Source organism: Bufo bufo, chromosome 7, assembly GCF_905171765.1.
Source record: "Bufo bufo chromosome 7, aBufBuf1.1, whole genome shotgun sequence".
Lineage (NCBI taxonomy): Eukaryota > Metazoa > Chordata > Amphibia > Anura > Bufonidae > Bufo > Bufo bufo.
In genome coordinates, this window is record NC_053395.1 from 145,907,155 (window position 1) to 145,933,954 (window position 26,800).

At 46.4% G+C, this 26,800-nt stretch overlaps 1 protein-coding gene across 2 annotated transcripts in view; it reads right to left on the reverse strand.

The window, feature by feature from the left end:
- Positions 1-26,800, reverse strand: part of BMPR2 (bone morphogenetic protein receptor type 2) — a 284,386-nt gene that overhangs the window by 16,295 nt on the left and 241,291 nt on the right. For both annotated transcript variants that reach the window (XM_040441941.1, XM_040441940.1), the window contains exons 10-11: positions 23,805-23,941; positions 947-1,119 (exon numbers count right to left, since the gene is read on the reverse strand). In XM_040441941.1, the coding sequence (XP_040297875.1) occupies positions 947-1,119; positions 23,805-23,941 (310 nt within the window). The remainder of the gene's footprint in view (positions 1-946; positions 1,120-23,804; positions 23,942-26,800) is intronic.

A 26,800-nucleotide genomic window follows, 5' to 3' on the forward strand; every position in this document is an offset into this window, starting at 1 on the left:
CCTTGTCGTTGGCGGACAGGCACAAATAATGTGTATTTGCCAAGAATCTCACATTTATAACGTAGCATTAGTATCTTTTCTATGATGATTATGGCACCATTGTATTTACTTTATCATTTGTGTTTGCAGAGTGCTGTTGCATTGTGTTTGTTTTTGTGCTTTCAGCCATGGCAATGTGGACCTGCGCATTGGGATGTGCTCATTAACCAACATTTTTTTCTTTGCATTAGGATAGATAGACAGATATTAGATAAATGAATAGATAGATAGAATATAAGATACAGTAGATAGATAATAGATATTAGATTCATAGATATATATTAGATAGAATTGTTTAATCCTTATAGTTACATTTTTTATTAGCTTGCATTTCATTATAATGTAATATACAGTAATGTATCTTATTTTTTTTGTTTCAGTTGTGTATTATTACACAAATACATGAGAACAAACTTGTTTCCAAATTAAACATCTGTCTTATGATTGCTGTTGCCAGAGACAGTGTTGACACATCGTGACACAGTCTACAATGTGTTTTATAGTTTACTGCCAAGAAACCACATATATGTGGGAATTCTTATTCAAAGGGCATCTGTCACCACATTTATCAGCGGCATGTCAGCTGAATGCAAATGCTGTTGGTCCTATCTCCTTAGTTGACCAGAAGCTGTAAAAAAATAAATAATTAGTCCCTTGAACCGCTCTTTGTTGCAGCCAGAGGTTCAGCTGCCTATTTCCTATACCGCCCCCCGACTGCTAAGGCTGACAGGCCAGGCAATGATAGTCTTGCGGTAATGAGCTTGGAGCATGCGCTGTACAGGGATGGAGGCCGCCGTGCACACATCTTGCATGCCAGCTAGATTAATGCTGATAAATGTGTTGACAGATACCCTTTAATACAACAAATGGTACAGCTCTTTCCTTGGCTCTGATTTAGTGCACCTACCGTTCGTTCTGCACTGCTGTAGATGTTGGGTTGATGGTTGGGCTCACTGACTTGTTCCTCTCCCAGATCATCATAAGCTCAGCCATTCTCTCTTCTGCACATTGTGCTGTCAGACGGGCCTCTGCATCCTGATCCCAGCAATCATCGATGGTTTCCTTTAATGACCTCACAGCCTGTGGAAAACAAATACAATGGAATTAAACTAAATCAGGTTCTGTGGAATAATTCATCTTGAATAGAGCAGCTCCAAATCTCAGTGCAAATAGCTGTTAACACTTGCACAAGTTTTCTCATGGCATAATTCTATCAAGAATGGTAAAAGTGCCCCCACTGATCTTTGCTTTATGCAGTACAAGTTACTCCTTGCCGCAGTGATTACCAGCCTTATATCCAACAGGCAAGTCAATCAATACATAATTAGAGGTAATTATTCCATAATCTGCAAAATCAGGCTTCATAAGGCAAGGAAACATGAGATGCAGACATGTTCTTGTGTCCTTTGTTTTGCCTCAGGGAGCACTTAAGCTGCCACACAACCTAGCTCCCCTCCCTGTGTATTATAAGGTGGTGTCACCACCAGAACTCCAGTACTGATAATATGCAGGGTGTAGCAAGAACCAGAAAGACTACAAGGATTACAATGTAACTGCAGGCACATCCTAATCTTTGTTTTTCTACTTCAGTGGAGTCTTTATGTCTCTTAAAGGGATCAAGTCAAATATGAGAATTAGTACATGTGGGGTTCACAATGTTGAGTGCATTTACACCAACAGATTACCTGACCAATATCTGTCCAATCAGACCATTAGTTGGTGTGTATAACAAAAGATCTGTGTGTGTAAACGACCATCTGAACAATGATTGGTCAGAAAATCTGTCAGATAATCTTGGTCTCTTTACACTGCCGGGGCATTCGTAGGAACGTTCGTCAGCCATCATCTGCAGCCAGTTACCCGGTGAATGAGCGAAACGCTTGTACATTGGGTAATAAGATTGTTTGTGCTGTCATGTAAATCATCGTTTGCTGGCAGCAGCAGATCATTACCGTCTAGCACTCTGCTGCCAGCAAACATTGAGGAGATTGTTGTATGTAAATGCATAGGTCTCCTTCACTGACGAGGCAATTTTTCGTTTTTTACTCTCTGCCTTCCCAGAGCCAGAACTTTTTTATTTTTCCATTTAGACAGATATGTGAGGGCTTGGAAGTGGAATTGGACACAAATGCAATTCGGCCACAGTTTTATGGATTTTTTTTTAATGGCATTTGCTATGCAGTAAAACTGCCCTGTCACCTTCCTTCTCTAAGTCCGTACAATTATGGCAATACCACATTTGTATAGTTTTTCTTGTGTATTAATAACAAACAAAAAAAGATAAACTATTTTCATTGCCATATTTTGACCCTCATATATTTTTTATAGTTATATCTATGGAGCTGTGTTAAAGTTCATTTTTTGTGGGACGATCTGCAGTTTTTATTGATATTTTGGGATATCTATGACTGTTAAATTTTTTGTTGGATGTGAAGTGATGAAAAAATGTCGAATCGTACATTTATTTTTTTTATATTTTAAGTGCCAATGCCCTTTGATGTTTTTTTTTATTGTTTATTTTTATTTTAATTATAGGGAAAGGGAGGTGATTTGATTTTTTTTATTTTTATTTTTTATATTTAAAAAAAACTTTTTGTTCACTTTAAAAAAAAAATTTTTTAGGTCTCCAATTGGACCCCAACATGCAATCATTAGATTGCTATTTGCATAAAGTAATGGAATGTTTGAATTACCATATACAAAGATTGGTATATTACAATTTAGTGCTGCCACCTGCAGGTCTGAATTGTAATATACAAGTAGTGAGCCTAGAAGCCTAGCACAGGCTCTGGCTTATTACTTTAATGGAACGCCTTCCCCAATCTCAGCACGAGAGAGGCGTTCCTGCCCGGCAAGCATGCGCTTACAGGTATTTGGCCTTTCAGATGCCTTGGTCACATTTGAGGGGTTAAACATCAGCCATTGGCATTACTGCCGATCGCAGACATTAGTCCCAGGTGTCTACTGTGTTAAACAGCAGTCACCTGGTAGCTATGGTGCTCACTCTGCTCCAGAACGGGCTCTGCCTTGAAAGAACCGAACTCCGCTGTTCATGTACGGCAGAGGTTGGGAACGGGTTAGTATTGTTAGGAATTATTTGTTCACTTGAATGGGTGTGAGCTGCTGAAAAGCCACATGGCCCATGGATGTAATGGCAACACTGCGGCCCCTTCTAACAGCTGGGGAGTCGAACCCCAACCAATCTAATATTGACGACCTGTCCTGAGGATAGATCTATTCAAGTCCCAGAAAACCCCATTTATTATAAGAATCTAAGGAAATGCCTGTAAATTTAGACATGCCATGACTAGAGACGTAATTCTATGATACTTACACTGAAAGCTTAATAAACATAAGAAATGTATTGAAGCTATTCTGTCACAATTGGTGATATTTATGCAATGATTTTGAAGATTTTAGGACATTTCTAATGGATGTTGTTTGGATTGTGTACAAAGCATTTATTATGGCATTAGTAGAGTGGAGTGGAAAATGGATGATAGGAGCAAAACATAATTTGGAGGCTGAGCAGTAATCTCATGTCTAAGCTTCTTACAGCAACATGAGAGGAAGAAAAACAACCAGCAGCAGAATATAATGTCAACAAGACAGGCTCGCCAACAGAGGGGGAGCTCAGCACAAGTGCTTGCCAACTGGTTACAAAGGGAATGGGGCAACCATCTCTCTCCAAGGGCCCGATAGCAGCAGCAACATGGTTTGTTTCGGGTCCATAATGGATTTCTGTATATTCCTTTCAGATACTTTACATTAATGGTGTCAGTGTTGGACTGGGATGCCTAAGGCCCCCCAGTAAAATACATTCTGGGGGCCCACTGAACAGCTACATGCAAATAACACCTGCTCACACAGTGGCAGGCAGCAGCAAGATGCTACAAGATGATTGAATATATGGGTGTCCCTGCAGCAAGTTCGAGAAGGCAGGTCCCTAGGGAAAGAATATACTGGCTGGCCTACCTTTGTACCAAGAAGTCCTCTCAGTAACCCGATAAATAGAGATGGCCTTGATGTCCACCCGGCGGGTGTTTCGCTGCAAACTTTGCGCGTTTGCGATTAGCCAAACATGCGAACATATGGCGATGTCCGCCGGTGCCATATTCTTTTGCATTGCACTGAACTTTGACCCATGACACAACCATCAGGTGGGACAGGACAGCCAGTTGAGATGTTTCAGCACATGGACACACCCCCACCCTATAGAAGAACCCGATCTGGTAGCCATTTTACATTATGTGTTTTGCCAGTGTAGGGAGAGGTTGCTTTGTGGAGCAGGGACAGGCTGTTATGAACACCAAACGCTAGCTAATAGGGCCACAAAAGTCCTTTTAAGGACTGGTATAGGTGTGCTATCGATAGGTGATATACTGAGGGGTGTGATATACTTATACTTTCTAACATATAAAGTATATTATAGTGCATTTATATTGTGCAGCAGTTGTGTGTGGTTCTGCTGCGATACCGCAGCTATATAGGGGGACAAACGCTATTGGAACAACTAATTGCAACGGATGTGATATACCTGTTGCCCCAAAAAAAAACTGATTGAGTGGTGTGATATACCTTCTTCCACAAAATACTGATTGAGGGCTGCTGCCCCAAATAAACAGGATGGTGTTATATAACTGTTGTGGGAAAAAAAATAATTGAGGGGTGTAATATACCTGCTTCCACAAAATACTGATTAAGGGGTTCGATATACCTGCTTCCACCAAATATTTATTGAGGGCTGCAATATATCTGCGTCCACAAAATGCTGATTAAGGGGTTTGATATACCTGCTTCCACAAAATACTGATTGAGGGGTTTGATATACCTGCTTCCACAAAATATTGATTGAGGCCTGCGAGATACCTGCTTTTACAAAATACTGATTAAAGGGAGTCTGTCACCTCCATATGGCCATATACAGTGCTTACATGACTCTGTAGCACACCTATACAATATTGTAACGGTATCTTTGTTCTTTTCTTTAGACAAACAGGAAAAACCAAGTTTAATTCATATGCAAATGAGCACTCGCAAGTGCCCAGGGGGGGGCGTTCAATGTGTAGGCAGGGCCGTCTTTGCCGCAGGGCAAAAGGGGCAGCTGCCCCGGGCACAGTTGCTCCTGGGGGCCCAAGGGAGCTCCGTTTCCCGACTCCCAATCACTAGTTAAAACATTCGGGGCCTGTGCCCCTGATGTTTTGTCCCAGGCCCCGAATGTCCTGCCTGCTAGATAGATACAACTGTATTGCCGTACAGAGAACGGCAATACAATTGAATCTAATACACTGGGAAGAGGAGAAGGACCTGTGGTGACATCACAGGTCATGTGATCAGCAAAACAGGCTGTGATAGGATGACCTGGATGATGTCACCATCATGTGACCAGTGCAGGATTGGACCGGGGTGAAGAGGAGAAGGAGCCTAATGCTGATGTCTGTATATGATGACTGGAGAGGTAAGTTAAGGGAGAGGCAGAGCAATGATGGGAGTTGTAGTTATTTAACTAGGATGTATGTTAGGGCTGAAGGGAGGGATGTTATTGACATGGAACTGTGTGCTTGAGGTGGCTGGGGGAGGGAGTGATGTTATTTACATGGGACTGTATGTTGAAAGTGGATGGTGGGGGGGAATGATGTTTATGTACATGGGACTTAATGTTTAGGCTACGTTCACACTTGCGTTTGGGGATCCGCTTGTGAGATCCGTTTCAAGGCTCTCACAAGCAGCCACAAATGCATCAGTTTAACCCCAATGCATTCTGAATGGATGCGGATCCATTCAGAATGCATTCGTTCGGCTCCGTACGGCTCCCCGTTCCGTTTTGGAGGCGGACCCCAAAATGCTGCAAGCAGCGTTTTTGTGTCCGCATGGCCTTGCGCAGCCAAACGGATCCGTCCTGACTTACAATGTATGTAAATGGGGACGGATCCCTTTGCATTGACACAAAATGGTGCAATTGTAAACGGATCCGTCCCCCATTGACTTTCAATGTAAGTCAGGACGGATCCGTATTGGGACTTAGAAATTCAAATCTAATACAAACGAATCGGTCCTGAACGGATGCATTAGTTTGTATTATCGGTGCGGCTCCGTCCTGTACAAGTACAGGACAGATCCGCACGAACGCAAGTGTGAAAGTAGCCTTAGGAGGTGATGTTTACATGGGATTGTGCGTTGGAGGCGGCTGGGGAGGTGGTGATGTTATTTACATGGGACTGTATGGTGGAGGGAGGATTAAAACTGCAGGGGGCACTGCAGATCCAGGGGACATTATAGGCGGTCTTATTACTACTGGGGGCTCTATAGGAGGGTCTTATAGATCCGCCTTATTTCTACTAAGCGCACTATGGGGGCCTTATTACTACTGAGGGGTCTGTAGGGAGCTTTATTACCACTGGGGGAACAATAGGGGGGGCCTTATTTCTACTGGGGGGCTCTGTGAGGGTATTATTAATATGGGAGGGCTCTTCTAATAATGGGGGCATTGTTGAGGAGCATTATCATGGTTGGGGCAGTGTTACTTAATGAGGGCATTCTAGAAGGGAATTACTATTGGTGGATTGGTGGGACTATGAGGAGCACTATTACTATGGGGGGCAGTAATGTTTCTTCAGGATAGTATTTGGGGGTATTGGGGGGGGGGGGGGCAGGGGCGCAACTAAAGGCTCATGGGCCCCGGTGCAAGAGTTCAGCTTGGGCCCCCCTTCCCTCAGTGCTTTGTGTGTCTTATGTGGCACAAGGGTCTTTGGGCCCCTTCATGCTCCTGGGCCCGGTAGCGACTGCTACCTCTGCACCCCCTATAGCTACACCCCGGGGGGGGGGGGGGGGGCACAGCAAGCAGCAGGATAACACTGTGGGGACTCCAGTTGGGGGATAATGATAGAATGTGAGGAAGCTAAGATGTCTGTGTGTCACACTCTGCAGAGACGAGGCGGCTGAGAGAAGTTGTCCAGACCGAGTGGAGAAGATGATGAGAGAGAAGATCTACAGAGAAGATGATGACAGAGAGGAGACGTCACCTGGAGGCCCTGGACGTGACAGGTAAGTGCTTCTGTATAGCAAGTACAGTAAAATGCGGGGGGGGGGGGGGAATCCAGGGGGCCCAAGTAAATTCTTGCCCAGGGTCCAATCAATATTAAAGACGGCCCTGTGTGTAGGTGCCCAGGATGCTCTGCCTTCTTTTCACTTCACTCCTCCCCAGCCTCTTCCTTTGCCCGCCCTCCAAGTCTCTTGCCTCATCGATAGGTCCGGACTTGGAGGGCGGGCAAAGGAAGAGGCTGGGGAGGAGTAAAGTGAAAAGAAGGCAGAGCAGCCTGGGCACCTACACACTGAACGCCGCCCCTGGGCACTTGCGAGTGCTCATTTGCATATGAATTACACTTCGTTTTTCCTGTTTGTGCAAGTCTAAAGAAAAGAACAAAGGTACCGTTACAATCCTGTATAGGTGTGCTACAGAGCCATGTAAGCACTGTATATGGCCATATGGAGGTGACAGACTCCCTTTAAGGGGTTCGATATACCTGTTTCTACCAAATATTGATTGAGGCCTGCGATATACCTGCTTCCAAATAATGCTGATTAAGGGGTTTGATATACCTGCTTCCACAAAATACTGATTGATGGGTGCGATATACCTGCTTCCAGAAAATACTGATTAAGGGGTTCGATATACCTGTTTCTACCAAATATTGATTGAGGCCTGCGATATACCTGCTTCCAAATAATGCTGATTAAGGGGTTTGATATACCTGCTTCCACAAAATACTGATTGATGGGTGCGATATACCTGCTTCCAGAAAATACTGATTAAGGGGTTCGATATACCTGTTTCTACCAAATATTAATTGAGGCCTGCGATATACCTGCTTCCACAAAATACTGATTAAGGGGTTTGATATATCTGCTTCCACAAAATACTGATTTAGGGCTGCGATATACCTGCTTCCACAAAATACCGATTAAGGGGTTCGATATACCTGTTTCTACCAAATAATGATTGAGGCCTGCGATATACCTGCTTCCACAAAATACCGATTAAGGGGTTCGATATACCTGTTTCCACCAAATATTGATTGAGGCCTGCGATATACCTGCTTCCACATAATACTGATTAAGGGGTTTGATATACCTGCTTCCACAAAATACTGATTGATGGGTCCGATATACCTGCTTCCACAAAATACTGATTAAGGGGTTTGATATACCTGCTTCCACAAAATACTGATTGAGGCCTGCGATATACCTGCTTCCACAAAATACTGATTGAGGCCTGCGATATACCTGCTTCCACAAATACTGCTCTTCTCTAAGGACTTAGGCACAGGGTCATTTTGAAAATAACAGGCAGGGGAAGAGGCAGGCCGTTCCGCAGTGGTGGTAGGGGTCGGGCAGGTGCACCAGGCCGGAGCCTAAGTTGGAAGTTGGAGAAGGTGCGTGTGATTACTTCAAAGGGCGCACCAGATTTGGTTGAGTGGCTCACTCAGCCTTCCTCTTCTGCATCCTCCTTATCCTCTGTATCTGCACCCTCCTCACTCCCTGCTGTGTGCAACCCCAAATACACCACCACCACCGTAGCCCCACCACTCAAGTCAGAGGAATTATTTTCAAATCCATTCCCAGACCTTACCGATGTGCAGCCATTTTTGACATCGGATGAGGAAGAGGAGGTAGCAACGGCCGCCAACTAGCGGTCTGACGACAGTACCCAGATCAGCCCAAGGAGGGAGGTCCCCGCTGTTTCTGCCTACTCCGAGATCTCAAAGTGGTGGTGAAGGTGACGATGATGACGTGTCAATGGATGTCATGTGGGTGCCCACAAGAGAGGAAGAGGAGGGGAGAGATGGAGCAGCAGAGAGGGAGGAGAAGCAGGCAGAGCTAGCAGGGCACAGGAGGCAAAAAGCAGACTGCAAATGTATCTGGAGCGAGCCATCCACCATGCACGGTCACTTCTGGCGCTCCCAGGACGCCGGCACATGGCTCTGCAGTGTGGGCTTTTTTTTAACATGTCAGCTGCTGACAATAGTGTTGCCATCAGAAGCCTGTGCTGTCAACGCATAAGTTGCGGTAAGCCCAACACTCACCTATGGACGACCGCCTTAAGAAGGCACGTGGCCTCCCATCACCGAGCCCAGTGGGAGCAACGCCGTCAGAACCCACAAAGCCACACTCCCGGCGCTCCACTTCCTGCCTCTTCTCCTCTCTCCTCCCATTTGTCCTCCACTCCACCTTCCACCGTGCCTTCGTCGCGTTCATCTGGCAAAAGGCAGGCTTCCGTGGCTCAAATGTTCGAGCGTAAAAAGTTGATGACGCTGGATAACCCTCTTGCCCAACGGCTGACCGCTAGCTTGTCGGAACTGCTAGCCCGCCAAATACTGCCATATAAACTGGTGGATTTGGAGGCCTTTAGAAAATTTGTGGCCATTGGCACACCGCAATGGAAGGTCCCCGGAAGGAAATATTTCTCCCAGAAGGGCATCTCAGAGCTATATGGCCTTGTTCAGCGGCAATTGAATATATCTCTGGCACACAGTGTCGGTGCCAAGATACATCTGACCACAGACATGTGGTCTAGCAAAAACAGGCAGGGAAGGTACATAACTTTTACTGCCCATTGGGTGAACCTTTTGACGGCCGTCAAGCATGTAACCCGTGGCTCCTGTGTGGATTTGGTGTTACCGCCAAGGATTGCATGCAGGCCTGCCTCTTCTCCTCCTCCTCCTCCTACTCCATCCTCTTTCTCCTTCTCGGCTGACTCCTTTTCCACTGCTACCCCCTTTTCCGCTGCGCCCGCCAAGCTCCCCAGAACCTATTTGACGTCCCAGATGAGACGTTGCCATGCTGTGCTGCGGCTGTTGTGCCTGGAAGCTAAGAGCCACACCAGTCCTGCACTGCTTTCAGCTCTGCGATCACATGCCGAGGGATGTTATTGACATGGAACTGTGTGCTTGAGGTGGCTGGGGGAGGGAGTGATGTTATTTACATGGGACTGTATGTTGAAAGTGGATGGTGGGGGGGAATGATGTTTATGTACATGGGACTTAATGTTTAGGCTACGTTCACACTTGCGTTTGGGGATCCGCTTGTGAGATCCGTTTCAAGGCTCTCACAAGCAGCCACAAATGCATCAGTTTAACCCCAATGCATTCTGAATGGATGCGGATCCATTCAGAATGCATTCGTTCGGCTCCGTACGGCTCCCCGTTCCGTTTTGGAGGCGGACCCCAAAATGCTGCAAGCAGCGTTTTTGTGTCCGCATGGCCTTGCGCAGCCAAACGGATCCGTCCTGACTTACAATGTATGTAAATGGGGACGGATCCCTTTGCATTGACACAAAATGGTGCAATTGTAAACGGATCCGTCCCCCATTGACTTTCAATGTAAGTCAGGACGGATCCGTATTGGGACTTAGAAATTCAAATCTAATACAAACGAATCGGTCCTGAACGGATGCATTAGTTTGTATTATCGGTGCGGCTCCGTCCTGTACAAGTACAGGACAGATCCGCACGAACGCAAGTGTGAAAGTAGCCTTAGGAGGTGATGTTTACATGGGATTGTGCGTTGGAGGCGGCTGGGGAGGTGGTGATGTTATTTACATGGGACTGTATGGTGGAGGGAGGATTAAAACTGCAGGGGGCACTGCAGATCCAGGGGACATTATAGGCGGTCTTATTACTACTGGGGGCTCTATAGGAGGGTCTTATAGATCCGCCTTATTTCTACTAAGCGCACTATGGGGGCCTTATTACTACTGAGGGGTCTGTAGGGAGCTTTATTACCACTGGGGGAACAATAGGGGGGGCCTTATTTCTACTGGGGGGCTCTGTGAGGGTATTATTAATATGGGAGGGCTCTTCTAATAATGGGGGCATTGTTGAGGAGCATTATCATGGTTGGGGCAGTGTTACTTAATGAGGGCATTCTAGAAGGGAATTACTATTGGTGGATTGGTGGGACTATGAGGAGCACTATTACTATGGGGGGCAGTAATGTTTCTTCAGGATAGTATTTGGGGGTATTGGGGGGGGGGGCAGGGGCGCAACTAAAGGCTCATGGGCCCCGGTGCAAGAGTTCAGCTTGGGCCCCCCTTCCCTCAGTGCTTTGTGTGTCTTATGTGGCACAAGGGTCTTTGGGCCCCTTCATGCTCCTGGGCCCGGTAGCGACTGCTACCTCTGCACCCCCTATAGCTACACCCCTGGGGGGGGGGGGGGGGCACAGCAAGCAGCAGGATAACACTGTGGGGACTCCAGTTGGGGGATAATGATAGAATGTGAGGAAGCTAAGATGTCTGTGTGTCACACTCTGCAGAGACGAGGCGGCTGAGAGAAGTTGTCCAGACCGAGTGGAGAAGATGATGAGAGAGAAGATCTACAGAGAAGATGATGACAGAGAGGAGACGTCACCTGGAGGCCCTGGACGTGACAGGTAAGTGCTTCTGTATAGCAAGTACAGTAAAATGCGGGGGGGGGGGGGGGAATCCAGGGGGCCCAAGTAAATTCTTGCCCAGGGTCCAATCAATATTAAAGACGGCCCTGTGTGTAGGTGCCCAGGATGCTCTGCCTTCTTTTCACTTCACTCCTCCCCAGCCTCTTCCTTTGCCCGCCCTCCAAGTCTCTTGCCTCATCGATAGGTCCGGACTTGGAGGGCGGGCAAAGGAAGAGGCTGGGGAGGAGTAAAGTGAAAAGAAGGCAGAGCAGCCTGGGCACCTACACACTGAACGCCGCCCCTGGGCACTTGCGAGTGCTCATTTGCATATGAATTACACTTCGTTTTTCCTGTTTGTGCAAGTCTAAAGAAAAGAACAAAGGTACCGTTACAATCCTGTATAGGTGTGCTACAGAGCCATGTAAGCACTGTATATGGCCATATGGAGGTGACAGACTCCCTTTAAGGGGTTCGATATACCTGTTTCTACCAAATATTGATTGAGGCCTGCGATATACCTGCTTCCAAATAATGCTGATTAAGGGGTTTGATATACCTGCTTCCACAAAATACTGATTGATGGGTGCGATATACCTGCTTCCAGAAAATACTGATTAAGGGGTTCGATATACCTGTTTCTACCAAATATTGATTGAGGCCTGCGATATACCTGCTTCCAAATAATGCTGATTAAGGGGTTTGATATACCTGCTTCCACAAAATACTGATTGATGGGTGCGATATACCTGCTTCCAGAAAATACTGATTAAGGGGTTCGATATACCTGTTTCTACCAAATATTAATTGAGGCCTGCGATATACCTGCTTCCACAAAATACTGATTAAGGGGTTTGATATATCTGCTTCCACAAAATACTGATTTAGGGCTGCGATATACCTGCTTCCACAAAATACCGATTAAGGGGTTCGATATACCTGTTTCTACCAAATAATGATTGAGGCCTGCGATATACCTGCTTCCACAAAATACCGATTAAGGGGTTCGATATACCTGTTTCCACCAAATATTGATTGAGGCCTGCGATATACCTGCTTCCACATAATACTGATTAAGGGGTTTGATATACCTGCTTCCACAAAATACTGATTGATGGGTCCGATATACCTGCTTCCACAAAATACTGATTAAGGGGTTTGATATACCTGCTTCCACAAAATACTGATTGAGGCCTGCGATATACCTGCTTCCACAAAATACTGATTGAGGCCTGCGATATACCTGCTTCCACAAATACTGCTCTTCTCTAAGGACTTAGGCACAGGGTCATTTTGAAAATAACAGGCAGGGGAAGAGGCAGGCCGTTCCGCAGTGGTGGTAGGGGTCGGGCAGGTGCACCAGGCCGGAGCCTAAGTTGGAAGTTGGAGAAGGCGCGTGTGATTACTTCAAAGGGCGCACCAGATTTGGTTGAGTGGCTCACTCAGCCTTCCTCTTCTGCATCCTCCTTATCCTCTGTATCTGCACCCTCCTCACTCCCTGCTGTGTGCAACCCCAAATACACCACCACCACCGTAGCCCCACCACTCAAGTCAGAGGAATTATTTTCAAATCCATTCCCAGACCTTACCGATGTGCAGCCATTTTTGACATCGGATGAGGAAGAGGAGGTAGCAACGGCCGCCAACTAGCGGTCTGACGACAGTACCCAGATCAGCCCAAGGAGGGAGGTCCCCGCTGTTTCTGCCTACTCCGAGATCTCAAAGTGGTGGTGAAGGTGACGATGATGACGTGTCAATGGATGTCATGTGGGTGCCCACAAGAGAGGAAGAGGAGGGGAGAGATGGAGCAGCAGAGAGGGAGGAGAAGCAGGCAGAGCTAGCAGGGCACAGGAGGCAAAAAGCAGACTGCAAATGTATCTGGAGCGAGCCATCCACCATGCACGGTCACTTCTGGCGCTCCCAGGACGCCGGCACATGGCTCTGCAGTGTGGGCTTTTTTTTAACATGTCAGCTGCTGACAATAGTGTTGCCATCAGAAGCCTGTGCTGTCAACGCATAAGTTGCGGTAAGCCCAACACTCACCTATGGACGACCGCCTTAAGAAGGCACGTGGCCTCCCATCACCGAGCCCAGTGGGAGCAACGCCGTCAGAACCCACAAAGCCACACTCCCGGCGCTCCACTTCCTGCCTCTTCTCCTCTCTCCTCCCATTTGTCCTCCACTCCACCTTCCACCGTGCCTTCGTCGCGTTCATCTGGCAAAAGGCAGGCTTCCGTGGCTCAAATGTTCGAGCGTAAAAAGTTGATGACGCTGGATAACCCTCTTGCCCAACGGCTGACCGCTAGCTTGTCGGAACTGCTAGCCCGCCAAATACTGCCATATAAACTGGTGGATTTGGAGGCCTTTAGAAAATTTGTGGCCATTGGCACACCGCAATGGAAGGTCCCCGGAAGGAAATATTTCTCCCAGAAGGGCATCTCAGAGCTATATGGCCTTGTTCAGCGGCAATTGAATATATCTCTGGCACACAGTGTCGGTGCCAAGATACATCTGACCACAGACATGTGGTCTAGCAAAAACAGGCAGGGAAGGTACATAACTTTTACTGCCCATTGGGTGAACCTTTTGACGGCCGTCAAGCATGTAACCCGTGGCTCCTGTGTGGATTTGGTGTTACCGCCAAGGATTGCATGCAGGCCTGCCTCTTCTCCTCCTCCTCCTCCTACTCCATCCTCTTTCTCCTTCTCGGCTGACTCCTTTTCCACTGCTACCCCCTTTTCCGCTGCGCCCGCCAAGCTCCCCAGAACCTATTTGACGTCCCAGATGAGACGTTGCCATGCTGTGCTGCGGCTGTTGTGCCTGGAAGCTAAGAGCCACACCAGTCCTGCACTGCTTTCAGCTCTGCGATCACATGCCGATCAGTGGCTATGCCGGTGTGTGCCAATGGTGCCAATCTGCTGAGCGTGCAGAAACAGGGCAAAATGACACACGTGCCGTGCATGACACACGTCCTGAACTTAGTCGTGCAGCGATTCGTTGCCAAAAAACCCGGGGTCCAGGACGTCTTGCGGCAGGCCAGGAAAATCTAGAAGATCTTACATGGCCATGGCTCGCCTTGCTGAGGTTCAACGGCGACACCACTTGCCTGTCAGACGTCTCATTTGTGACAGCCCGACGCGCTGGAATTCCACCTTGTATATGCTTGATAGGCTGCTCCAGCAGCAACGTGCCGTTAACAACTACCTGTACAAACTCTGCAGAAGGACAGGTTCTGGGAGCTTCTTTTCACCGTGCCAGTGGCTGCTCATGCGCGACGCATGCAGACTTCTGTGGCCATTTGATGAGATCACCAAACTGGTCAGTCACAGCCAGGGCGCCATCAGTGACATCGTACCTTACGCCTTCTTTCTGGAGCATGCATTGCATTGTGTCATTGATCAAGCTGTCGAGGAGCAGGAGCTGGAAGATGAGGAAGTCGCAATGTTGAATGAATTCCCAGGGGGGGCTACTCCATCTGAGACAAGTCAGCAGGAGTCTGAGGAGGAGTCAGAGGATGATGGTGGCTGGGGGGAGGAGGAGGAGCTAGATTAGCAGGGTTTGAGGGGACTTTAAACATTTCGGGTATCCCTGGTGTTGCCCGTGGCTGGGGGAAGAGACCGAGGACGACATTCTCCTGGGCGATGAGAAGGAACCAGGGCGCTTCACCGCTTCCAATTTAGTGAAAATAGGGGCCTTAATGCTCCAGTGTTTGAAGAGGGACCCCGTATAAAAAGCATAAAGGGCAAGGACCAGTGCTGGGTGGCAACGTACTTAGACCCCCAGTACAAACACAAAATGACGGACATGTTACCAGCATCACAGAGGGCTGGCAGAATGCAGCATTTCCAGGCTTGGTTGCGAGAGATACTGCATTATGCTGTTGCGGGCTCTGGCAGAGGAATTTCCACCCACAGCGAAACAGGTGCGGGTACCAATCCTACCGCGCCTGCAAGAAAAGGGCGGTTTGAAGATCTGTTGGTCACTTCGGATATAAGATCATTCTTGCAGCCAACCCATCGACAGCCGCCCTCCGGATCCAGCCTCAGGGAACGCCTAGACCGACAGGTGTCTGACTACATTGGGTTAACGGCCAATGTGGACGCTCTGAGAAGCGAGGAACCCCTGGACTACTGGGTGTGCAGGCTTGACCTGTGGCCAGAGCTGGCACAATTTGCCATGGTACTCTTGGCTTGCCCCTCATCGAGTGTCCTGTCTGAAAGGACGTTCAGCGCAGCAGGGGGGATCGTGACCGATAAGCACACTCGCCTAGCTCACGACAGTGTGGACTACCTCACATTTCTAAAAATTAATGAGGCATGGATCTCGGAGGAATTCAAGACCTGTGACGACCACGTGTAATTGAATTTCCTCATGCCAGCTATAAGAAGGTACAAGGAATCATTGTGTATGATAGGTACGTGTCACCGAGGTTCCTGGCCTCGGTGGAATAAGAGCTGGTTTATGTGTTTGACACCTTAATACTGAGTATGGCTGTATAGCTGATCCGGTATGGCTCTCACTGGGAGTGCTGGGTGGGTGACTACTCCCCATGTTCCAGGCCAGGTTTTGCCAGGCCTAAAAACCAACCAGCACTGCCAGATGAGGAGGATTGCCTTAGTCTGACAGTGGGGCTCAGGAGGTGTGTGTGCTGGGATCTGAGGCTTGTGCCGTGCTGGAGGGCTGAGACCCGTCTGTAAGGGAAAAGGGCCCCCTAAAAGCCTGCTATGGACTGCTGGAGGCAGAACTGCCAACAAGGTGATTTCTGCTATGTGGACTTTCCATTGTGTGTGAACTAACACCAAGACTGCAAAGTGATGTTTTGTTTTTGTTTTATGTGTGAAAAAACACGGAAGTTTGATTTAAGAACTGGTAATTTGCCTCTGTACTGCGTCTGCACACCCTGTCTACCAGAGTGAATCCCCACACAGCCCACACATATCCGCCACCACCCAGAACAAAGAATGGTCCTTGTCTTATGTATATATAGCGGCATTAAAGTTATTTTCTGTCAGGTGAATGCCTAATTTTGGGGGCCTGTACTCCCGTGGCCTAAAATAAAAAATGTATAGGCTCAAGCAGGGCACATTTTTGAGAGTTTCCCTTTAAGACGCATAAAAATGGCCCCTGATTAAAATACATATTTTTTGTGGGAATTTTTGCCAATGATCCCCCTCTGGTATGTCACTGTCTATGTTGTGGGACTATTTTTGCACTTCTAGTAAGTATTTGGTGGCTGCAAATATGACCTGAAGGTTTTTCAGGTTCGCCTGCCATTAAAGTCTAATGGGCCCAGCCGCGAACGTGCAGTTCGCGAACATTTGATCTGGAACGCACGTTCGTGAATCATCCCGGCCGTTGTCTTTCTATCAGTTTTCTAAATAATCTACCCAGTTTTTTATATGAGCATAGGCTGGTTGAGGGTCTGTGTGCTGCCTGTGTATATATAATGCAGTCAGTCTAATGTATCATATGCCACGTGTGCAGGGGATGGCAGACTAGGGCCAACCTTGCTCAGGGGCTTACCAGTTCCCTGTGGGACAGTCCAAGCCTGAATGGCTGGTTTACACTACCTGATTGTTGGACAGATTATTGGGAATGAATGTTACTACAAACTAGAAACAATGAATCTGAGGAGGAGAGATAGCAGTAGCCATTGCTTGTCCCCGTACAGTGGAGGAGATCACTGTATGTAAATGCAGCTCTTCACCTCCACTGACAAGCAGACAGTCATTTGGAAGAAACAGTCCATTCCCGATAATTGCCTGCTTTATTGGACATCTGAATCTACCTTAATTGAGTTGATCAGCTGGCTATACCATAACTCACCATTCATCAGAAGGCCAACATTGGTGACTTGGTTTATAGAAAGATATTTACCATAATTTGGAGAAGGATGCTTTCCTTCCTAAGTGTGCCATGACAAAGAATAGGACTGAGATGTATGCTATGCAGAGGAAGTGCCATCTGATGATCTATGAGGACTACAGACTTAAAGAGGACCTTTCACCTCTCCTGACATGCCTATTTAATAGCTACATGTAATAACAGTTCTAGAGCATCTAATCGTATGGCTCTATGTTGTGCCATTCCTTTATTATTTCTAATAGAAGTTATGAATTAATTTCTAGCAGTCTGTAGTAAGGGTACAGAGGGGAGGTAACAAGTTGGGTGTGTGTTCCTGCACAGTCTGATTGGGTAGAGTGAGACTGTGCAACTGGTTACCACCCCTCTGTAGCAATTAAAGCTACCGGTATTAAAACAGGCATGTCAGGAATGGTGAAAGGTCATCTTTAAGAATGCTAGCTTTGGTTTTTGTATACAGTTGCACATTTATAGATTTTTTTTTTTATTGGTTAAAGGTGTTGTGCAGTGCAAATATATTGATGACCTATCCTTATCAATATCAGATTGGTGGGGGTCCAATCAGCTGTTTGAAGAGGTAGCGTCGCTCATGCATTGTCTTGCTTGTAGATGCGGTGCAGTGTAATTACGACCGCACATCCTATTCAAGTGAATGGAACGAACAGTTAATTAAGTAAGGTAATAAGGGCTCATGCACACGACCACATCTGTCTAGAGGTTTGCAAATCAAGGATCCGCAAAACACAGATACTGGCCGAGTGCATGCTGCCATTTCTTTTTTAACTCCTGTAGAAATGTCCAATCCTTGTTCGCAATATAGGACAAGTATAAGACATGTTAAATCTTTTTTGCGGGGTATGGAACGGACATACAGATGCGGACAGTACACGTGTGCTGCCCACATTTTTTGCTGCCCCATTGAAATAAAGGGGTTTGCATCCTGTCCACAAAAAAATGCAGTTCAGATTCGGACCAAACATACGGTCGTGTGCATAAGGCCTTATACTGTGCCACTGCTGTAAGCGAGACAGCAAAAACAAATAATTTTGAAGAGGAAGCATGTTTTGGGAGTTTTTTTGCATGCCTAGAGCTTCTTTTTTTTTTAAGAGGAAAGTATGTGCCCCCCTGTAATGTCACTTAGGGCTCATGCGCATGAACGTATTTTCTTTCTGTGTCTGTTCCGTTTTTTTTGCGGACCGTATATGGAACCATTTATTTCAATAGGTCCTCAAAAAAAAACGGTAGTAACTCCGTGTGCATTCTGTTTCCGTATGTCAGTATTTCCGTTCCGCCAAAAAATAGAACATGTCCTATTATTGGCCGCATTACGGACAAGGATAGTACTGTTCTATTAAGGGCCAGCTGTTCCGTTCTGCAATATATGGAATGCACACGGACGTCATCCGTATTTTTTGCGGACCACAAAATACATACAGTCGTGTGCATGAGGCCTTACTCTGTAGAGCTGTATAGGGAAAAAAAAAAGCACTGGTAAGAAAAAGCCATACCAAAATGCCATTAGAAATGCCAACATGCACTGCACATGGATTTTTTGGAAGCTGCAAAAAACAATGGTCTATGGGAGAAAAATGGCAAGCAACGGGGTAAAAAACATCCGACCCAGAGCATGCATTAATATGAAGAAAAAGTCATTGACCCAAAAAAATCCAGCTCTGTTTAGTATCTTCTATTTACTACAATGCAACATGTGAAACTGGCATTTTTGCCTAAAGAAAGTGGCAGAAAATCCCATCAGAAAAAAACATGCCAAAAGCCACAAAATTCCGCAAAAACACCAGGAAAATCTGTCACACCAGCCTCAGGCTACTTTCACACTACCGTTCAGAGCGGGTCGGTCTGACGTCTGCTCAGACGGATCCGCTCCTATAAGGCTCCATTCACACGTCCGCAAAATGGGTCCGCATCCATTCCACAATTTTGCGGAACGGGTGCGGACTCATTCATTCTCTATGGGGACGGAATGGATGCAGACAGCACACAGTGTGCTGTCCGCATCCGCATTTGCGGTGCGCGGCCCCGATCTTTGGGTCCGCAGCTCCGCAAAAAGATAGAGCATGTCCTATTCTTGTCCGCAGCTTGCGGACAAGAATAGGCATTTCAATGGGGGTGCCGGGCTGGTGTGTTGCGGACCCGCAATTTGTGGGTCCGCAACACACCACGGACGTGTGAATGCAGCCTAATGCAGACGTTTGTATCCGTTCAGAACGGATCCGTCTGCATTATAGTTTAAAAAAAATTCTAAGTGTGAAAGTAGCCTGAACGGATCCGTTCAGACTTTACATTGAAAGTCAATGGGGGACGGATCCGTTTGAAGATTGAGCCATATTGTGTCATCTTCAAACGGATCCGCCCCCATTGACTTACATTGTAAGTCTGGACGGATCCGCTTGCCTCCGCACGGCCAGGCGGACACCCGAACGCTGCAAGCTGCGTTCAGGGGTCCGCCTGCTGAGCAGAGCGGAGGACAAACGGTGCCAAACGGATGCATTCTGAGCAGATCCGCGTCCACTCAGAATGCATTAGGGCTGGACGGATGCGTTCGGGGCCGCTTGTGAGCCCCTTCAAACGGAGCTCACAAGCGGACACCCGAACGCTAGTGTGAAAGTAGCCTCATATGAACTTCCAGAAGAACGACATACTCTAGAGCCAGTATAATATGCTTTATTTCCCCTGAAACTGCACCATTGGCACAGAGTATAATGTAATATAATGTATATGGGTAAGGGCTCATGCACATGACCGTGGTTTTGGTCCGCATCCAATCCGCATTTTTTTCAGTTCAGATGCGGACCCATTTACTTCAATGGGGCTCCAATAATGCGGACGGCACACCATGTGCTGTCCGTATCTGCGGACAAGGATAGGACATTTCTGATTGAGAAAATAAAATGGCGACAGGTTTTCGGCTGGTAACCTTGTTTTGCGGATCCTTTTTAGTGATTCTTTATAGCTCAATTTCAAAGTCATAACAAAAGAGTTCACCTATGCCCACCATAGAATGATTGACATTTTCCTCTGTATAGTATGTTGTGTAGAAGTCAATCATTGAGTGTTGGGTGGGGCTGGATTCTCACTTGAATAGCAGGATTAAACTTTCAGGAGTGCAAGTATGCTGCCTTATTTTCAAGAATAATACCTTAGGCCTCTTTCACACGGGCGTCGAATGTGAGGGCCGGACAAGATGCGGGTGCGTTGCGGGAAAATGTGTGATTTTTCCACGCGAGTGCAAAGCGTTTTAATGCGTTTTGCACGCACGTGAGAAAAATCGGCATGTTTGGTACCCAGACCCGAACCCGGACTTCTTCACAGAAGTTCAGGTTTGGGTTAGGTGTGTAGATTTTATTATTTTCCCTTATAACATGGTTATAAGGGAAAATTCGGGATGGAGGGGTTAAAAAATAATTAAACTCACCTCATCCACTTGTTCGTGCAGCCCCGCTTGCACTGGTGATGGACCATGTGATAAGCGCAGTGACGTCACCAAAGGTCCTTTTCCTCCCAGGTCCTCAAAGAGGAAGAAAGAAGACAAGCCGGGATGCGCTAATTTACTTAGCATTCTGTATTAAGAATGCTATTATTTTCCCTTATAACCATGTTATAAGGTAAAATAATAATGAATCGGGTCCGCATCCCGATCGTCTCCTAGCAACCATGCGTGAAAATCGCACCGCATCCGCACTTACTTGCGGATGCTTGCGATTTTCACGCAGCCCCATTCACTTCTATGTGGCCTGCGTTGCGTCAAAAACGCACAATATAGAGCTTGCTGTGATTTTCACGCAACGCACAAGTGATGCGTGAAAATCACCGCTCATGTGCACAGCCCCATTGAAGTGAATGGGTCCGGATTCAGTGCAGGTGCAATGCGTTCACCTCACGCATTGCACCCGCGCGGAAAACTCGCCCGTGTGAAAGGGGCCTTACAGTACTTACCAAGGGAATTTACAGGATGTATTCTCAATGCCTGCTGTAACTTTTAATGCGGTACATTGCAGAAATTTTTGCTACTGAAGAATCCATTTCATACAAGTGAATTTGTTTGTCTCTGCAGCAGGTGCATAGACTTCTGCACCTCCATACAGGTAAAACTGTGAGAGATGTAGAAATCATCAAATGCACCATATCTGCCATATCTGTGAATCTTAAAGGGGTTGCCTCATCTGAGACAATGGGGGCATATCTCTATATCGAGAACGGTGCCCCGAAAGTGGTGGAGGGCGCATGCGCAGCCGCCCTCCATTTATTTCTATGGGACCGCCAAAAATAGCCGAGCACTGGCTCGGCTATTTCTGTCGGGCCCCTAGAAGTGAATGTGAGCGGTGGCCGTTCATGCGCGGTGCGCTCCTATTCACTTCTACGGGGAGAGCGTTTGGTGGTGGCCGGACCGGAGTCCCCCAGCCACCACTTTTGCCTGCTCCGTTCTCCGTACACCACTAGGACCCACACCTATCAGACAATGGGGGCATATCTTAGCAACATGCCCCCATTGTCTCTCTCGGGTACAGTGAACGCACATAAGATCCGCATGAATTTCCATGTGGACTTATACGTGTTTCTGCAGCATATCCGCGGATTTGATGCGGTTTTGCCGCAGATCTCTCACCCTTCAATTGAAAACCACAAACTTAATTGACATGCTATGAAATTTTAAAACCACAATGCAGGTCAATTTTCGCATAGAAAAAAATCCACAAAGTGTACACTAGATTAGTGTAATCTCATACACTTTGCTGGTACAGTATTACGCAGCATTTTTTTCAGATGGGAAGTGTAATGCCCCAGAGTGGCATTACCACTTCTTCACCCCGCTACTGTCTTTAATGGGCTAATATAATGTCATCTTGTGTATTTATTTCAGGTCCACTACACTGTGCATTCCTATTTCTAATGTAACTGTTATGTTCAAATATAATGTGTCTGGTTCACCAGAAGGTGGCAGCAAATACGGCAGAGCTGTACTTAAAGAGAATGGAACCTTCCATTCCATTCTAACCCCCCTCTGTGAAGGAGTGGTCTCTCCCCACTTCCTGCAGGAAGGGTGGGGACCAGAGTCAGTGAGTTCCAGCTTACCCCCTGCCAAGGGAGGATGTGCTGGGCACGTCTCTTCTGGACATGCCTAAGCCAGCCAGAGCACCTTCAGCTATGCTGGCCATGGAGGCCAAAGCATGAAGCCTCAGGAGCCAGGAGTATAGTTCCCTGGCATAACCTACAGTCAGACTACAAAGAGAGAAGTTGCAGCAGACAGAAGAATCTGAGTTATACAGTCAGCCTGTCAGTACAGCAGAGCCAGAGAGAAACAAGTGTAGCAGAGACGAGTTTGCCTGACAAGTTTGAATGCTAAAGCCTGATGGGACTAAGACAAAGCTTGAAGATTGTTTCTAATGAAAGTTTACCAAAGTAAAGCTGCTGTTCAACTACATACAAGGTCTGGACTCAATCTTTCTTTCAAATCCCTCAATTATTCCCCCTATTTATTGCTTCGGAGCCAATGCCTGGGTTCCAGCCGTATCCAGGTAGGAGCACCGTGACACACATAAAGGGACATTTTAGGCAGCACTATACCACTCGGCATTCCTACACCTGGGATGCGCGGCATATGTTCTATTAAGGGCCCTGTGGGGAGGTGCCCATCACAGAAGCAGCGTGGAAAAACCAAATGTATTCCGCAACGTGTGCAGGTGGCCTAAGGCCTCTTTCACATGGCCGTGAATCACAGATGTGCTGTCAGTGTTTTCCATGGTCAGCACACCTGTTCATTGATTTTAACCCCTTCCTAACATATGACGTACTATTACATCACATGTTGGGTCTTTAAAAATGGCGCCCAGCAGACATCCGGGCCTAATGTCCATGACCGGCAGTCAAATGTGACCATGGCATCTGGGAGCGCAAAATCCCGGAAGCATGCACTTCAGGGTGTGTACCTGCTCCCCCTAGCGAGGATCGGGGGAGCCAGATGGTGTGTGCGGCAGACTCTGTAGCCTTGAGTGATTCGAGGCAGCTGCACATTAGTTCCTATGGACAGCCTGCCTGTGGCAGGGCTCCATAGGGACACAGTGTAATTCTAATAAACTCCAATGCTAATGCATTAGAGTGTATGAGAGAAGCAGCAATCTGATGATTGCTTGTTATAGTTTCCTATGAGAAATACGTTTTTAAAAATAAAAAAATTCAAATCACCCTCTTTACTTAAAATAAAAATACATAGTAACATAGTTTATAAGGCTGAAAAAAGACATTTGTCCATCCAGTTCAGCCTGTTACCCTACAAGTTGATCCAGAGGAAGGCAAAAAAGCCCTGTGAGGTAGAAAAATGGGTATCACCGTGTGCGAAAACGCTGTACTATTAAAATATAAAAATATTTATCCTATACAAATATATACAATCAATGCATAGCCCCGTGTAACTATAAATGCATATATACATGAGAAGAACGTGTCTCCAGGTATGAGCTTACCAGGCTGTTCTCCTTCCATGCCTCTGGAAACTTCGGCCTTTGCTTTTCTCTGGATACCAATACTTGCATGTCTTCAAATGTAGGGTGATTACCCGCTTCTGCCTGAAATGCCATCTGATATTCGGGCACAGATTCTCCTGTACACAAATGATTGTATTAATGATATAGTACAGTAGAGAGCAGTGCTGTTTAACAAGAACATAAACAGGACCTGTTACTGACAACACATCTCTAGCTGCAGTTCATTATGGATTTACAATAGCTCTGGTATACCGGATTTTACAATCCATAACATATCAATAATAAAAATAATACAATCCTTCAAAAATTCAAAACTCAAAGATTCACGGAAGTCAAGATTCCTCCATGAAAACAATGTTTCCTGCAGAACCCATCAAGGATTATGAAAGGGCTGATCCAGACTGGGTTCAGGAGCTCTGTCATTCTCAGTGTGAATAGAAGCTTTCATTTCTCCCTGGATCATACGCATTTTTGTACTGCATTTAAAATACTGCAGCATACAGTACCCATTTTTGTGCTTTTTTGCTCTTGTGTTTCTTTGGGCTACTTGTCTTTGTTCATTAGGTGCAATTTTTTGGCTACTTTCACACTCGCGTTTGGTGCGGATCCGTCATGGATCTGCACAAACGCTTCCGTTCAGATAATACAACCGCATGCATCCGTTTAGAACGGATCCGTTTGTATTATCTGTAACATAGCCAAAATGGATCTGTCTTGAACACCATTGAAAGTCAATGGGGGACGGATCCGTTTTCTATTGTGCCATATTGTGTCAGTGAAAACTGATCCGTCCCCATTGACTTACATTGTGTGCCAGGATGGATCCGTTTGCCTCCGCATCGTCAGGCGGACACCAAAACGCTGCAAGCAGCGTTTTGGTGTCCGCCTCCAGAGCAGAATGGAGACGGAACGGAGGCATCTGATGCATTCTGAATGGATCCTTATCCATTCAGAATGCATTAGGGCAAAACTTGTGAGAGCCCTGAAACGGATCTCGCAAACGGAAACAAAAACGCCAGTGTGAAAGTAGCCTTTGCCTTCTGCCTCCTTTTCAAAGATGGTACTGAAGACGTGCTGTAGTTTTTAAAGGCATTTTTACACCATCTCTCTAAGGGAAAACACCATGAATGAAAAATGTTAGTGGGTAAACACACTGGGGAAAAAAAGACGCAAAAAAATGGCACAAAAGTGTGGCAAAAGCACAGGCGGTTAAAAAAAAGCATGTGCTTATTCTCGTTTTTTTTTTTTTTTAAAGCCCCACTCCCCAGAAAAAAATGCCAATGCAAATCTGTGAGTGTAGGGAACCCTTATGCAGGGACCCTTACATTTTGCCCAGTAGCAGCTTAGAGGCTGCGTGTGACCTTCTTGTATTTGGCATCTAGAGATGTCACAGCATTAAAACCTGGCACCAGAAGCAGCAGCTGACAACAGGCTACAAACCGTATCACTGTCACTTGGCTCCTGAGTCAGATTTATATAATCCAAGTGCCTGATATAACTGGACTTTACACCAGTGCATACTGACATTTTCAGGTTTTTTTTATATTAATAATTGCCTGTAAATAAATCATACACATAAATATTTAAATTTTTGCCTAATTACTTAAAGTTGTTGTCACTTCAGCAAATAACATTTATTATGTAAAGACACTTAGGCTACATACACACATTTTTTTAACGGCCATCACACGTCTGTTTTAAGACCAATGGTAGTCTATGGGGTTATTCACACATTTTTTTTGACTGTCAGTGAAAAACGGACGTAAAAAAATAGAACATGTTCTATATTGTCCGTTTTTCATTGACAGACTGCCCCCATATAATTGAATGCGTCCGTCTCTCAGAAAGACATCAGTGAAATAAACGTCCGTTACAAATGTCCATGTAGCCTTAGGCTACTTTCACACTAGCGTTCGGGTGTCCGCTCGTGCGCACCGTTTGAAGGGGCTCACGAGCGGCCCCGAACGCATCCGTCTGGCCCCAATGCATTCTCAGTGGAGGCGGATCCACTGAGAATGCATCAGCCTGCCAGCGTTCAGCCTCCGCTCAGTGAGCGGACACCTGAACGCTGCTTGCAGCGTTCGGGTGTCCGCCTGGCCGTGCGGAGGCGAGCGGATCCGTCCACACTTACAATGTAAGTCAATGGGGACAGATCCGCTTGAAGATGACACAATATGGCTCAATCTTCAAGCGGATCCGTTCCCCATTGACTTTCAATGTAAAGTCTGAACGGATCCGCTCAGACAACTTTCACACTTAGAAAATTTTCTAAGTTTTAATGCAGACGCATCCGTTCTGAACGGATGCGAACGTCTGCATTATAGGAGCGGATCCGTCTGATGAAACATCAGACAGACCAGCTCCGAACGCTAGTGTGAAAGTAGCTGTATTGTTATTATCTATATTGCCTCCTTTGCTGGATGGATGCAGTTTTACATCACATTATACACTGCTTGTTTCCATGGTTAAGACCCCCCTCCGATCCATCAGTGGTGGTCATGTTTGCACACTATAGGGAAAAAAGAAGGCCTCTCTGATGGCCAGGACCATGGGAGTGCAGAGAGGACAGTGCTTTTTCCTATAGTGTGCAAGCACGGCCACCACTGATGGATTGCAGGGTGGTCGTAACCATGGAAACGAGCAGTGCATAATGTGATGGAAAAATTAATTCAGCCAGCAAAGGAAGCAATATGGACAATAACAATACATTAGTAAGCGGCTTGTATTAACTTCCTCTATATAATAAATACTATTTGCTGTAGCGAGGCAACCCCTTTAAAGGGATTGTCCGACTTAAAGGGAACCTGTCACCAGTTTTATGGTGTCCTAACTAAGGGCAACATAAATAAGTGACTGATTCTCTTAGCACAATGCTGGGTCACTTTCTTTAATTGACCCAGTCAATCTGCCAACATCTTGTATTGAAAAGCTCCAGCTGATAATGATCAGTCATGAATATTCACGAGCTCCTGACT